This window comes from Gossypium arboreum, chromosome 10 (genome assembly GCF_025698485.1).
Source record: "Gossypium arboreum isolate Shixiya-1 chromosome 10, ASM2569848v2, whole genome shotgun sequence".
NCBI lineage: Eukaryota > Viridiplantae > Streptophyta > Magnoliopsida > Malvales > Malvaceae > Gossypium > Gossypium arboreum.
This window is the reverse complement of record NC_069079.1, coordinates 82,854,421-82,870,706: the sequence shown is the minus strand read 5'-3', so window position 1 is coordinate 82,870,706 and position 16,286 is coordinate 82,854,421. Positions and strand designations below refer to the sequence as shown.

General features: G+C 35.2%; 1 protein-coding gene across 5 annotated transcripts; it reads right to left on the bottom strand.

Moving 5' to 3' along the window:
- Window positions 1-260: 260 nt before the first annotated feature.
- LOC108475879 (putative ion channel POLLUX-like 2) lies at window positions 261-15,928 on the bottom strand. 5 transcript variants are annotated; one of them, XM_053020469.1, is made up of 26 exons: window positions 15,792-15,913; window positions 11,491-11,571; window positions 11,286-11,353; window positions 10,265-10,380; window positions 9,589-9,692; window positions 7,630-7,922; window positions 6,461-6,532; window positions 6,025-6,100; window positions 5,793-5,891; window positions 5,529-5,683; window positions 5,324-5,428; window positions 4,760-4,846; window positions 4,119-4,203; window positions 3,885-4,032; window positions 3,406-3,482; window positions 3,242-3,322; window positions 2,707-2,898; window positions 2,503-2,616; window positions 2,220-2,312; window positions 1,970-2,096; window positions 1,823-1,899; window positions 1,660-1,707; window positions 1,494-1,563; window positions 1,329-1,402; window positions 707-817; window positions 261-609 (listed from the first exon to the last, which is right to left on the bottom strand). In XM_053020469.1, exons 1-26 carry the CDS (start codon window positions 15,855-15,857, stop codon window positions 508-510), a joined length of 2,721 nt encoding a protein of 906 aa, XP_052876429.1. In that variant the 5' UTR covers window positions 15,858-15,913; the 3' UTR covers window positions 261-507. The 5 variants fall into 5 exon arrangements, with proteins under 5 accessions (XP_052876429.1, XP_052876430.1, XP_052876431.1 ...); XM_053020470.1 differs by lacking the exon at window positions 11,491-11,571 and having other exon boundaries at window positions 15,792-15,917; XM_053020471.1 differs by lacking the exons at window positions 11,286-11,353; window positions 11,491-11,571 and having other exon boundaries at window positions 15,792-15,928.
- Window positions 15,929-16,286: the final 358 nt, after the last annotated feature.

Genomic DNA, 16,286 nt, shown 5'->3' with positions numbered 1-16,286 from the left:
AGGGTCAATAGGCTTTGATACTATATAAAATCAAGTGAGAGAGAGAAAGAATGAAGAAAAAGAAGACAACCTTGCTGTCACTGTTTTGGTTGTAATCAACCGTGAAAAAGAAGAAAAGCAGAGAATAGAGAGAAAAGGGTATCTTGAAAATATTTGTGTATATACATTATACTACAAAACATATTTATACTAGTACCTAGATATAAATTAATGCTAATTAACCTCTAGAGTCATGCACAATTAATCTAAAGATACAAATATTATCATAACGAATAATTTAATAATTGATTGGACAAGTATAAATTACATGTTTAACTTCAAATTTTTTGAAATGTGAAAAATAAACCTCTTTATTTTCTTTTCAAATTTACAATCATAAAATACTACATTTTCTTCAAACAACAATTCTAAATTTCACTAGTCAGCAAATTCAAGAAGTTTCTCTCAATCTCTAATCCTCACTATGAGACTGAAAAGATAAACAAGCAAGGATGATGTATTTAGTATTCAGACAACAACAGGTTGCTCTCCTTCCAGCTCTGATATAACAATTAGTAAATCTATCGTTTCTAGGGACAGAGGTTGTGACTTGGGAGTTGGGTTAATAACCTGCAGAGTGTAACCAACAACAGATAAAGATATTACTAACTATGAAACCTAAATATCTTAAAAGCATGCTTTTTAAACGGTCATTAATGGAACATACAGTTTTGTTGTTTTTGATATATCCTATTGCAACTTCTCCTCGCAAAAATGCCCTTTCGGATAGCTCTGAGAACGACAGCTTCTCCCCTTCTTTCATGTATAGGTTTATATCCTGTCAAGACACAGGTAAGCAGCAATCCAAAACTTATTCTTCGTATGACAAACAAAAGCTTTGGCTGCAAATTATACCAAAAACTATTATTTCTATTAATCTCTCTCATTAAGTCATTAATCTTCTTGGCCCAGTTTGAGAAGAATCCAACGCGGCAATCTGACTGCTCTAGTTCCTCTTCATGAAATGTTGAATTACCTAAAGTTGATCCAGTTGCCTTACAGAGGTTGTAATCTAGGGATAGAAAAAGGGGTTACTAAATCCACTGAGTGCCGTCTCTTAAAGGTACCTACATGAAACGATTGCACTAAACCCTGAGTTACTTAACGACCTATATTTTATTCCACACTCTCGCATAACATATTGACATGAAATGCTTGGTTTTACGCTATAACAAAACAGATTTTTTTTTTATGGAAATTGACGATGGCTAACCTCAAACACCAAATTATCCCTTCATTTTCAGTAAGTTCAAGCATGAAATAAAAAAAATCAGAGAGATTGTCTTTACCTTTACATATATTTCATCACCTTCAGCATTTAAAATGTCTTTCCACACCTCATTCAGCTCACTGTGTTCAGCGACTGTCATGCACAACACAACATACAGTTATTTCTTAAGATAACATATGCCAATAGTATAAATATAACTATTGGCAATTATAACTTTCAAGACCTTGAGCCGTTACAAGACTCATCACTTCCTCAGCCGCAATATAAGTCACGGATGGCTTGATTCTTGTAATCTGCAGAGTTTTACGGATTTATTAAATATGTGAAAAAAACCTTAGAGAATCAAAGACCACAAAGTAAGCAATTCTCAAAGTCAATAAAAGGATTACTTGTTTGCCAAATTTTGAGTCACTAATCTCTGCAACTAGATTTTGCACCTGCAGAAAAATTGATCCTCTTAATACTTGATTTTCAAATTATAATTCCAAGGAAATGCTTTAATATCGTTTTTTGCTAATGAGGTTACCAAAGATACTATTAAACTAAACTCACCGTCACTCTGAGTTTGTTGCAAATATTTTCAGCAAGAAGAAGAGAGTATGCCGATCGTTTGTCAGCCCTTGAAGGATCTGAGAAGGAAAGAGTTAGCTGAAGGATTAAAATTTACCAACAGAAACATTCTCTATCAATTACCAATACCTCCAAGAAGCCATTCTTTATTGGAAATCACAACTACAGATAAAGGAATTTGATTCACTTTCTTGATAAAATTTTGTATGTTCATTATGGTTTCCTCCAAGGTATCATAGTTCATGGAGTTTCCAATCTGCAATGCATGAAAATAAACTGACAGATTAGAAGGAAATGATAGAAGGCTTAGCATTACGTCATTCCGAGTACAAATAAAAGTACCGAGAAGTTCCACAAGATCAATGGAACAAGACCGTACCCTGTGGATAACCTGGACATTTTTTAGCTTTCTTTGACCAGATATGTAGCTTGCCTTCTTCCTTTCTTCTAATGGGACATCTAATAATATTTCCTGTAAAGCACAGATAGCACATGAATAGTCTGAAATTAACAAATGCATATATATTAAAGATGTTTTTCATCAAGAAGTAACATGATCGATTGGGGCTAAAAACAGCATCCGATCCAACAGGATATGAGGGAAGGGTTATGATTAAAATACTGGACTTAATAAGAATCCAAAAAGAAAATTAAAAGCATACCAACACGCTTCCACGGCCGAGATAATTATCATACTCTTCAATCATTTGTACAATGTCTGGGCGCCAGCCAAGCATAAGTATGTATTCTTTGGGGCCTAGACTCCAATCCGATGCCTGCTTTGAAACCAAGAGAATATATAAGGGGACTTCCAGAACATTCAACAGATGTGGTCACTTAAAACACTATCCCTTTGGAAAGCTTACCTTTGACCCCAGCTTGTTGGCTCGTTTCACAACATTCAGAAGCTGTTCTTGTCTCAATTCTAAAGCAGGAGTCGGAGTATCACTGTTGTTTTTTAGAACATTTGGACTTTGTAGTGTGTTGGTTTGATTTCCTACATCTGACAATGCAAGTTGGTGTTTTGTTGTCCTATGAATAGGTGCAATTAACAATACCTACATGGATAAAAGAGAAATATGTCGGGAAGTATACATGATATGATCAGAGAAGGAATGCATGGACTAGAAATTTCAGCTTAGTAGTTCTTTTCAAGCAAAACATTTTCAGTAGTTGTATCACCATGAAACTATCACAGTTGCACACACGGAGATAAAAGGACAACAATTTTAAATAGTTACAGTGTAGAAGACTTCAACGATCAATTATTGGTACATTATATTTCTATTAAAATGGAACTTACATTTCAGTCCATGAAAATACTGCCAAATTTTGGATCTTAACATTGAAATGTCAAAAAATATGAATGTAAAAGTTCAAAAACTCATATTGTCTACGTACTTTGTCAGTTTGCTGAAGAATTTCATCATCCGCAGGATGGAAGTATATCTTACCACTCCGATAAAGACCGCAAACAATTGCCTGAAAAGAAATCAATATAAGAAAACAGCATGGATGTTATTCTTCGCACTGATAAGCACTAAGCTTTAGCAAAAAAGCATTACCTCTTGAAAACCACGTCTTATTTGTTGATATGTCAATCCTGTTAGTCTAGGAAAATGGCAAAGATTGAATACATTTTCTGCAATAACATGATCCTAATTAATGGAGCAGAAAACTACAACATAATGGTATGAACAAGAATTGAAATTTGAAAAATAATTTTGTACTCCCAATAAATGGACCTTAGAGTTTCTTTAACGCAACAGAGAATACTCGGTTAAGTTCTGTAGCCAAGCTAAATAGTGCTATTAAACAAGAAAGAAACTAGGAATGGTTTTGCAGATCAAAGAAGGAAAACTACCCCCTTATTTGTCCATTATTTGGGTTCACAACCATCCCAAATTTACCAAGAGTGAAGATGTCTAAGTGCTGATGTCTATGCTCTTGACAAAGAAAATGTGGCTATCAACAATGAATCTTAATCTTTAAAGCTTTCAGATATCAGGATAATAAAAACTATTAGCAAGAATCAATACTGTACTTTGATAATTAAGCAAGTGTCTGTAGATCTTTATGAGCCCCTTTTGCCGAGAACATTGAACAAATAAGTTAGAAGCTACATTTTCTACAGGCTCTACTTTCAATTCAGAGATTGACTTCAAGAGCTCACAAGTGTTGGAGGTTGAAACCTGCATCAGAAAAGAAAATGCCGAAATTAAACTCAATTTTTCTTGGTAGTACAATATTGAGCCTATGGTTATGCAAATGCATATACCTCAACAACAGTAGGGACAGAATTCATCTTGGGAATAGGTTGAAGAGCTAGGACAGAGAGAAATGCATCAGTATCAACTTCATACCTAATCAGTTAACGAACTGCTGTCACTAAACTCCCCTAAAGAAAAATTGTCTGTATTTTGGACTAATTAAAAAATGAACATGCAAAGAACTGGATAGAAAAGAGCTCAGGATAGTCTAATAGCTGCTGTAGCTATTATCTTTACTCCATTCTTCAATGCAATATACAACAAAATTTCTGGATTTCTTCATAGTTTTCCAAACCCTCAAGTCTAAGTTTAAGGGTCAACTATTGCACTGTTAAGTTTGATTTTCAAACTACTGATTATCTAGAAATATAAAACAGCTAAACTTTGCATCATTGGAGTGAGCAGGCCAGCGTGAGCTCTATTATGCAAAGCAGCCATAGGTCGTGGCTTGCATAGGATGGTGGTCCCTGACTCGAAAAGGTTCAAGGAAACCAGGTTAGCTAAGGATATTCTAAATGATACAATGTAGCACTCAAAAAAGTAGAAAAATGAAACTAATATTACAAATTATTTTACACAACCTGCAGAAGAGAAAGTAAAAATAAAAGCAGTTAAAAATAATTTAATATATAGCTGACAGAAGTCTTACTGATCTCCTTTTGTGGGCAGTACGATAATGGCCCGTGCCTTATTGGCTGCTGCTCTTTCAAATGATTTTGTCAAACTAAGGCTACAACTACAAAAGTAGAAACAATGTTGAGGAAGCTTAATGATAATAGATAATTCTAACTCAACTAATTAGAATTTGTCTGTTTCATGAACACCAATATGGATCAGAAGCTTTTCTTGTGCACTACCATGTACTGAGTCGTACAGAATAAATTTAGATTAAGATATATAGAAGAAACAACAACCCCCCCGCATAAAAGGGTCAATTATTTTATCTCACATTGTGCTCTTTCGGGATAATTTCTTTAGTTAGATCAATAGGACAAGGCCCTCTACTAAAGTGCATCACCAACAAAGGACGCCCTGTCATTAACACGATTTCTAATTTAAAACGATACTGATGAATATTTTGAAATGTTTTACAGTGGTTATTGACTATGGAAGGGAAACATAGTTGGTGTTTACCCAGGCCTGAAAATAACTATGAAAGGGAAACGTAGTTGGAAATTGTAAATTAAGGGAAGGAAAGACATTGTTCTTATACCTCTTTGTAAGGATATCAATATGGTTAAAATCCTTGGCAATGTTGTCAGCCAGCTTGTCAACTTGCTTCCTTGGAAGATCTGACATAAGAAGAATTCTTTGCTTCCTATTAAAGCAAAATGCATGTCAAAGCCAATAACTACTCATAAAAAAACTAATAAAGAAAGAAATAAAAAAAAGTCGAAAATGGTGGTGTAATAGTTTACCTGGCTGTAGCAGTACCTAAGCGCACAGCAAATTCATGATATTTATTTATCTGCTTTAGTATGAAAGCTAGACGACCATTTATACCACAAATGATTATATGATCTGTCTCCAAAACTTGTACTTGTGCACCTTCCCTGAGTTTTTGCATGTTGTTCTGCCAACCAATATCAAAATGTTAACGGCATCTACGGTAGCTTAAGTAAATAATAAGGATCTTTGTAAAACTGAAAAAGGTAAAATGTGTTCTAGATTGCCATGCGTACTCTGAATTGCTCTGTCATTGTGCTTAACAACCGAGAATAAAATAATATGCCCCATATAGCAAGAATGAAGCCAATAACACGTTCAATATGCGTTCTTTGCTGTAGTTCAACATACAAATATGTTTTTCAGATGATAAAGTTCTAAATTTTCAATTTTATAACCATGCAAGGAATATGAATGTGATCATATCTGAAAGAAACAAAATGACTAGGTTCATAACACATCACGCACTCTTAAATGGGTAGATGATGAACACAAGCATGCCCATGCTTCCCACAAGCAATCCTCGAGTGATTGTGTATTTCCCCTGCATTATTCAAAGCATTCATAAAAGTGCAACATATGAGGAATCATAAACAAATAAACATCGAAGATAAAAAGAACAGAAGACATGATAATGATAGAAGGAATTCTTTGCTATGTCAAGACAAATAAGATCACATGTATAACATCACATTGCTTCTCTCATTTCTCTTTAGCTGTGATCATATTATAAATTTCAGTGAAGAGACACTAAAAGGGGACAATTATAAATTTTTGAAGAAATATAATCAAGGCATAAAAGATTTTGCAACAAAAGTTAAACATAAAAAAGCTTCACTACCTAACATATCATTTACCATAAACTTTCCACAATCATCTATAAATTAATATTCAAATACATTACCTAAAGTTGAAGAACAGGAAACCACCAATAATAACAAATGAGCAGCATGCTACAAGGAGAACCACAAGAAACCTACAAACGTTAGAAACAAGAGAATAACTCAATTCTTAACACACAAATTCTGAACTATAAAGTCCATACAGACTCAAGAAGGGAATGGAATTTATATATATTGAAGAAAACAAAGGCAACATAAACAACTTTTAACCTGCGACATTTTTATTCAGCAAAAGTAAGTTGATTGTGATCATACATAATTTACATCTTTTGGGATCTACCAAGAATTTAAACTAATTAGCAATATATTAAACACGTCATATACAAGGTCTCCTGTGAAGCTCTACATGAGATTTTCTAGTTTCATCCTAGAACATCTTTTCCAAGATTTATTTCAATACCTTATACTTTGGCACTAACCAAAACCTACTGTCAGTAGGTGGAAAGGCCTAACTTGAATACAAGACCAGAGGGAAAAACCACTTAACCCCACATGGGGTAACAAACATGAATAACAGAATAAATTTGAGCTTTGATGTTAAGCATCCAATCTAATATGTAGTAGAAGAGGCCAAACGTGAATATATATATCAAATAAAAAAAACCTAAGACACACTGAAGTAAGATAAAATCACCTAACAATCCATAAGCCTTTTTTGGCAAGTAAAGATACATAATTTAGAATCAATATTGCCTTCTTAACGTGCTTAATTCATTACTATTCAGTTAATATTAGTTTCTTAGTAAATTTATTCCATAAAAGCAAACATCAGAATAAAAGCTTAAATTGATAGGTTGAGGTAAACTGACATTATGTCTCTTTACACTTCCCTTCGCTTGCAAGCCCAGACTTCTGGAAATGGAAGTGGTCCAAGACACCCTATACTTACCATTTAATAATATTAAGGTTAACATAAAATGGGTTGCCCTGGACATTAAGTTAACCTTGTTTTAATTCCATGATAACAGTAGGCCTAAAAGCTTACACTAAGAAATGGTGGCCAAACTAGCATTGTATCTCAAAAACATTTTTGATCCCTGCCAACTTTGCATGTTAAGAATTTACTCTGAAAATAAGTTCATGCTTATTAAAAGAGATCACTCATCGATCTTCGTAAAGCAGGTCCAAACGAGCATCCATTTTTCTCCATAGGATGGTAACCTTCACTTACGTGGCAACATTTTTCTCCATTTGAATGTTGAATAAATACAGTAGCCGCGCAAAGTTCCATCTAATATCCTGAATCGACGGCAAGGACAAGTCCAGGTTAAGAGGCGTTGGTTTATTCAAGGAACTAGATATTAAGGCAAGAGGTAAGCTTCTAGCTGCCAAAATCTGAAGTAGATGTGGAAATAAGTCATGGATCATCTTCACTAATCTGTTGGGGAAATCTAATTGAATTAGACTTAGTAAGAAAAATGACGACACAGTTCCAGTGGTCAGTTTAGCTTGATGACCCTGCAGCTGCAAGGATGACGTCAAGAAAATTAGGACATTAAAATCAGTAGCTTATAATAACCAACCTTATGGTTGTATCATTCAAGAAAAGAAAAAGAATGACCACGCAGCAAGTTGCTAGAAGATAAACTAATAATAATGTAGAAACAACATCCTGTAGCAAAATAGAGGTGCGATAATAAAGATGGAAAATCAGAAATACTAACGGATACTAGCGCAAGCTTCCACTACATGACAGCAGCCAAATCCAGTAAATGGAAAGATTGCCTTATTTTAAGCAGTCCAGAATATTGTAACAAATCTTCTTATGAAGAATGAAGGGCCCATACAGAAAACATATCTCCTTTTGTTTGGTTTTCTCTCATTTATATCCTCAACCCAACAATAGGTTATTCAGATTTATTTTGTCCTTTTCATTCTACTGTGTTATAAATCCAGTTGGTTCATATCCAAGATGGCACTTAATCCATCGGGTTTCATTGTGCATTGTGAAGAGGAAGAGGTTCATATCCTGATCAATCTCCACTAAGTTGCTTTATACTCAACTAGCTCCCTTGATCAGATTTTTCTTCTTTCTTTCTCCAAATTTGTTTACTAAAGAGGAAGATCGTTTTTTTTTTTTTTTTTTTTTGGGGGGTGGGGGAGGAATGGAAGAGGAAGACAATATTGAAATCAACGCAGACTCATGTTGTGGTAGCATACTATGTTACTCCATGCTTCATATTTCTTGAAGTAACCATATTATGCATATCTAAACACAGGTATAGGAATATGACACTCCAAGGACCCTCCAAATGCAAGGAAAACTTTGAAAAATTGAACAGACCTGTGTTAGATACATACTCATTCCAACACTAACCAAATCCAAATAACATAGGTAGCATATACTGTTGGAGCACCTATTATCTTCATTTGATCTTAAAGCAATTTTTGTTCTGCTGCAGCATTCCAATTTTTATGTAAAACCTAAAATCCTTTGGTCCCTGTGATTTTATCCTATCTAGAGAACAAATTTCTCTAATGCTTCCTGCTCTCTTACCTGGTCTTGCTTCTACCGCTTCAAATTCACCCTTCACTGTTCCTGCTCCTCAATAAGTTCATCTACTGTCTGTTTTACGGCATTCTTATTGCTTCACCAATGTCTACGAGAGACTTTCCTTTCCAACCGCAACCAACTACAAATTTCCCAAATCCTTCCACTAATTGCTACTCGACTCTTTACCACTATATTTAGGCTGCAAAATTTCCTCACATCCTGGAAGGTGCCACTGTAGTATGAAGCTTACATAATGAATCAAATTTATTTCAGCAGAATAAGCAGATTAAACTGAAGTTTTTATGCTATACCTCAGTCCAATTACTTTCATCTACAAAACAATATAAGATGCATATGAAAAGAAAATCAGTAAGCAACCGAAAATCAGTAAGCAACCTGATAACACAATCCCTACTGACAGTTTAAGATCTGTTTCTATTACTCTATCATATTGATACTGATTGATGTGAGTGAAACTATATCAGTCATATTACAGACACTAACATGCACACAAAAGATTAGGCAGCATAAGTATTAAGAATGACTGAATCCAGCTCCCCCTGGAAAATAAAGAAAGACGAAGAAAAAACAGCAAATCCACGTTAACACTTTTGGAATCCAGGATATAAGGCTGACCTGAGAACTATTCCGTAGATCAATCCTAAAGAATTTGACATTTGAATTATTTGAAACACACTCCAACTTATCTGTTGCTTTTTGACTAGAAGGTTTCCATTTTCCTGGAGAAGGGAAGCTATCACATTTCTTTTGAAACATGAAAATATATTTATGTTTTTAAAGAAAAAAAAAGAAGAGAAGAGATTCTAACATGCTATGAAAAGAGATGAACATGAGGCCACTAACCCTCATAAATATAAACTCAAAAGGAATTCGAAGTGTAACAATGGTCTCGTAAAACACCAACTAGCATATTTCTCCTTCATAACCTACTGTTTTTCTGTAGATGTTCCCAAACCAACATGGATAACAATTGCTCATATCATAAGTTGAACCAGGCACAAAGTTAACAAGTTGATTTACCTTCATATTGTTGCCAAAATAGATTGACCCATTTAACATTCTTATCAAACAAGTTTGGATTAGCTTGCACAACTACAAAATAACTAAAATGAGTAATCATGTTATGCGGACTCAATTAATCTAACTATCCCAAATTCCAAATTTACCTATGTAACAGAAATTTAACAGATTGATTAAAACAGTAACATCAAAGGATAAAGATTAATTACTTGTTGATAAACTGAACATAGGTATCGATTTGACAAACTCTTAAGGCAGATGTAGGACTCACCGCCTTTGTGTATACAGTTTGGTGCATTTTTAGGTGAAGAATTGTTCCACCAATAGCTGCATGGCATTGATTTCTGGAGAAGTATCATATTGTTTGAGCCTCTTGTGCCTTGTTTTCTAAAACAAAATTCAAGAACATCATATGCTTAATCCAAACATCTTTTTTATTTTAGTCATGCAGCCGAGCTCACCTACAACGAACTACATTGAAAATGAGAAGGCAACCCTTCAAGGCAAATGTTCTGTTTGAAACCACAAACCATACTTTGGAAATAAATAATTATCTGATTGATCCGACAAAAAGACAAGTGAAGAAAATGAAATGAAAAAGCTTTCTTTTTTTTTTTTTCTTTGACCAAACTGTTTAAACTCAAATCACTAATTACAGAAGTGGCATGGATACCATAGATGTTTCAAGAACAAATCAGCATTGTAAGGATGTTTCGCATCAACAGTTCTGAGAAAGTGCAACAGTCAAAATATTGATGCTTTTTAATCCCAGTGCTGTAACAACACTTTTTTAGTACAGGTTTCAACTTCTTGAAATTAATCCCACAACCACATTCAGAACCCCACTAAATAAGCTCCCTCCTTTGATTTATAAATAGTCAAAAAGAAGAAATGACAGATCAGGAAGCATTCACTACTAAGATTAAGAAATAAAAATCCCTGCTCACTAGTCACCCCTCTCTTCAGCTAGTTGATTAACTATTATATGTAATACTGCAGCCATGATAGTGCATAAAATGTCAATGCTTAGGGGATTTAGCAAACTTGGTCCAAGGCAGATCACACGAAACACCCCAAGAACAAAACACAAATAATCATACAAAGAAGTTGACTTTAATCTTTGAGACCATCAACATAAAGATTTAGAGAAAAATGAATGTTTTAAACTCGTAGGATCACCAATGGATTACTACCAGAACTCCAATCACATCAGAAGCTTAAGTTCATTAATTCAAATTGAAAAAGAAAAGAAAAACAAAGAAAAAGAAAGATTCTTGAACCTGGAAAAGTACCTTGTTGAAGAAGAAGAGGTTTGAGTCAGCCTGGGAATTCTTGGGGGCAAGAAACATGGCTGAGGACTCTGTAAATGAAAAAGGGTCATCTTTTCTTTTCTCTCTTGGTGATGGAAGGAAAACAAAAAACCTTAAAAAATGAAAGGACTTTTGAAATGGGTTTGAAGAAAAAGAGAGAAAACAAGAGTTAGATGCATTTGGGTACCGTGCGTGTGGAAGGTAAGGAAATAAAGGTAAGAGTAGTAACCGGAAGAGCTAACACTGGTTGTGACATGAGACATGGGACCTGGAAGGGAAGTAAAGTCTGAGATTGAAAATAGAAAGAAAACATGGGAGCGACCATTTAAAAATGGCATCCAAACTTTTATTTTTTATTTTTTATTTTAGATAAGGAAGTTAAATACATTTAGCCATAAGAGGAATTATATCTAACACGAACACTCTCTTGTAGAATCTCCATCTCGATTATCTTGGGGGAATATTATAAATTCTCAAATCAAGAGGAACATTTCTTCTTAATGCTGCCATAGAATCTATTCGCTCTGCGTGGAGTAAACATGCTAATCTCTTGCTAACAGTTCTATGAGGATTCGTGCTAGACTCCCTTTTGTCTCCTCTGTTTGACCATTAAGCATATTGATCGCAATCAAACAATCACTTTCCACTAATACCTACTTTACGCCTTTTTTCCAAGCTATATCCAATCTGTCCATAATTGCCCATAATCCCGTATCAAGTACATAACAAATGTCTATATTTCGACTGTAACTAGTAACCCATTTACCTTAATGATCCAGAAAAAACCCCCAACAGAGGCTCGACTAGTAATCAAGTGCCTTGATCCATTGATCATCTGTATTCAATTTGCACCAGTCGCTAGGTGGCGGCTGCCAACTAGTAAAAGACATTGCCGAATCATTCTGCTAATTTCTCCTATTGTTCGCTAGGGTGACGAATTTCGCGAAGGCAATAATTCTAGCAACCTCAATCGAAGCCTCACCAAATTCTCCATTGAAGAGCGAGTTGTTTCATCGTTTCCATATTCTTCAAGTTATAATCTTAAATAAAATATTCCAACAGACACCTTGGCCTCATTAAAATCTAAAAGATTTGTTATCAACCATTCTTCCAAATTCAATGAAAAGAAAGTATCCAACTTGTCTAACGGAACAAATTTTACCCAGAAATTTCGAGCTACCAATCAATCTCTCATCGCATGCAAAGGTGTTTCAACCCCACTCCCACATAAATCACAAAAATGGCTATTAGCCATTTCCCTCCTTACACCGTTTTGAATTGGATAGGAATCGGTTGTGTAATAGAAGCCAAAGGAACTGTCGAACCCTCTAAGGAACATGTAATTTCCATATCAACTTCCACTTTTGATCTCGTAAGGGCCAATCACCATGTGTGAATTTACTATATCTACTTGCAATTGTGCATTTGCCATTATCTATTAACCTCCACAGTACTTGGTCTCCCCCTGCATCATTTTTTGGGGAATAAATACCTACAATATACAAGAGAACTTCCCTTGGGAGATCCCTTTTAAAATACTCCCAGTTCCATTCCCCTTCTAATGTTACCATTGCATATACTGTGGCATCCAAAAAAATAAGTCTTGTATTAGTGCAATAGTTGGATAAAGGTCCCAACTCTTTAATCCAGTGATCAGTCCAAAACCTTACTCTCCTGTCGTCTCCTACACACCAAAAAAGGCTACCCTAAAGATCAGCCCAAACACTCAAAATAGATTTCCAAGTAAAACTGCAGCATCTTCTTTCAACATTCTGTGGACAATCCTCATCAATTTTATATTTTGACTTGAGTATCCTGACCCACAAGGCTTCTTTCTGAAAACCAAGTTTAAGAAGGAATGCCTTATTTTGATATTCAGTTCGCCTTAGTCCCAATCCCTCTCGGTCTAGTGGTAGATAACATTTTTCCCATCCGACTAGTGCTGTTTTTTGAGAAATATTACTCGAACCCCAAATAAATTGACAAATAAACTTTTCCACCTCCTTACAAACACCTAATGGGATAAGAGCCGATTGCATAAAATAATTGGGAATTGATTGCAATACTGATTTTGCTAAGGTAACCCTACCTGCTAATGACAGAAGTTTCCCTTCCCATCCAGAAAGTCATTTCCTTAGTTTCTTAATAAAAAAATGCATAAGTATCTTTCGTAACTCATAAATGTAATAGAGGAACGCCCAGATACTTACCGAGATCATCCGTTCTTATCACTCCTAAGTATTCTCTTATCTCATTTGCTACTGTATTATCCACTATGGCTAAGAAATAAATTTGAGACTTCTGATTATTGACTTTATGCCCTGAGAAATAACAGAATTGCGTTAGTATTTCCTTGACAATTCTAGCGTGTTCAAGCTCTGCTTTACAAAAGAGCACAAGATCATCCGCAAAGAACAAATGAGATAACCCAAGTCCATCTACAGAAAACTGCATAGATTTCCATAATCCTTCTTCAACTGCTTGTCGAATACAGTGACCCATTCTCTCCATGCACAAAACGAACAACTACAAAGATATTAGATCACCTTACCGCACCCCTCAGGTTGGTATGAATTCAGGAGTAATCTCTCCATTCCATAATACTTGCATTGAATATGTTGTTACACAATTCATAACTAAATTACAATTTATTGATGGTAACCCAGCAGTCTCAAGAGTATCCTTCAAGAAATCCCATCGGATTCGGTCATAGGCTTTCTCTTAGTTTATTTTGATCGCCATCTAAGCAATCCTATCTTTTGAAGTGCGCGTCATATGTATAGCCTTCTGAGCGATTATAATGTTGTCCAAAATTGAGCTACTTGACACAAAACTGACTTGGTTTGGAGACTTTAGCTTCAGCATGATTAATTTTAGCTTGTTGACTAAAGTTTTCATAATGATCTTATGTAACACTGAACAAAGGCTGATTGGTCTAAATTGAGGAAAAGCCTCCGGGTGATTCACCTTTGATAGTAACACTAGCAGAGTAGCATTCAGACTTGGATTCAAAGGTTGACTCACGAACGCATCTTTTACTACACGACACACTGAGGGGCTAACAATATTCCATTGGCTCTGAAAAATCTTTGCATGCAACCCATCAATTCCCAGTGCCTTCAACGGTGTCATACTATCCAAAGCTTCCTTTACTTCCAAATCTGTCATCTCCATACAAAGGTTATGTATTTCACCATCATTTAGCTGGGGGAAAGTAATTCATGCACGTCAATCTCCTGTTAATTGGTCCTTCTATAGTATAGAGATTTTTTAAGAAATTAATAGCTTCTTCTTTCAAAACATCATTGTTAAAACTCCATGACCCATTTCTTAATTTCAAAGCCTCAATCCTATTATTTCTCCTCCTATTCAGCATTCGTCTATGAAAATATTTAGTATTCCTGTCCCCACTAATTAGCCAATCACAACGTGACTTCTGCTTCCATAACATTTCCTACAAATCTAGAATCAATTTTAGATCCTGCCTTAGTCGAAAATCCAACTTCTTCAAATTCCTCATTGGTTTATCTTCCAATATACGTTGTACCCCTTTAATCCTAGCCATTACTTCCTTCTTTCTTTTGAAAAGACTACCAAAAGTGTTAATATTCCATTATTTTGCTGCGCCCATAAAATTACTAACAGTCTGTATAATATCCCCATTAAAATTCCAATTTCCTTTAACCAATTTAGGAAATGTTTTATGAGATAACCAGCCATCAAAAAAAATAAAACATACGTAAACTTTTTTTTCTTCTCCATCCTATCAAATGTAATAAGTTAAGGTCGATGGTCTGATTTTAATCTATGGAGATGATGAATTGCATAATTTGGAAATTTGTTAACCCATTCCATATTTCCAATTCCACGATCTAGCCTTTCAAAAGTTGTACCCCTATTCTAAATGAATTTAGGGCCAGAGAAACCTAAATCAATCAAACTGTGATTAGACAAAAAGGCTTTGAATCTCCTGCACCCCTGTCTCCTCATCAAATTTGGACCTTAATAATCAACTGTGTCCAAAATGGCATTCCAGTCTCCCACTAGCATCCAAGGTTCCCTCATAACCCCGCTATCTTACTTAGGGCATTCCATAAAATTTCACATTTCCTCACATCTGGACTTCCATATACAACTGTCCAATGAGATGCTTTGGCCTTTTGAACCATAAAGAGTGACATATGAATGAATTAGAAATAGCTTACTTCGATATCTATTGAAATTGATTCATTCCATAACACCCAAATACCACCAGCAAAACCTTGCGCCTTTACTTTATGAGAGGATTTAAAACCCGAATTCAAGATAATTGAATTTACTCGAACCCCACTTATCCTGGTTTTTAACAGTACAACCACATCCACAGCAAATTCACGAACATATTCTCTCAATATACGATTAAATCGAGAGTGTGCACATCCTTGACAATTCCAGACTAAAAAATTTGGAAGCATAAACATGTAAATTAGGTAGAAAAGAAAATCTAACCTCGAATTTAACATTTAGTCTAGAAGTTCCCCTCCTCGCTTTCTGCTTCCAAAAGCTCCATCCCATCTTCTCTTGACACTTCAATATTTCTAATCTCAGAATCAATCTAGTTTGAGATGTTCTCCACTAGATCCACTATCGGCATCATAGCATCAACCTTCTTGTTTCACAACCCATGATGGTTTTGGTCCCTAAATTTGCCCCATTTCACAGTAGAAGGTTCTGGCGGGACGAAAAAGGATGGTCCACCTTCTAAAAACTTTAGCCCCAACTTATTCGACATACTCTCACCCTCAACCACCATAATATTTGGGTCCCAATTCTCCTCCACCATAACCACCTTGTGATCTCCCTGTTCTTCTATAATTTTCCTATTTTCCCCTAATGCCTGAAAAAGACTAGTTTCCTCACGTAACTCTTTTAACTTGATCATTTTTTTTGTTGTGGCCCACTAGATCTAAACTTAACCCCATTCAACCTTTCTTCCTAAGCCTA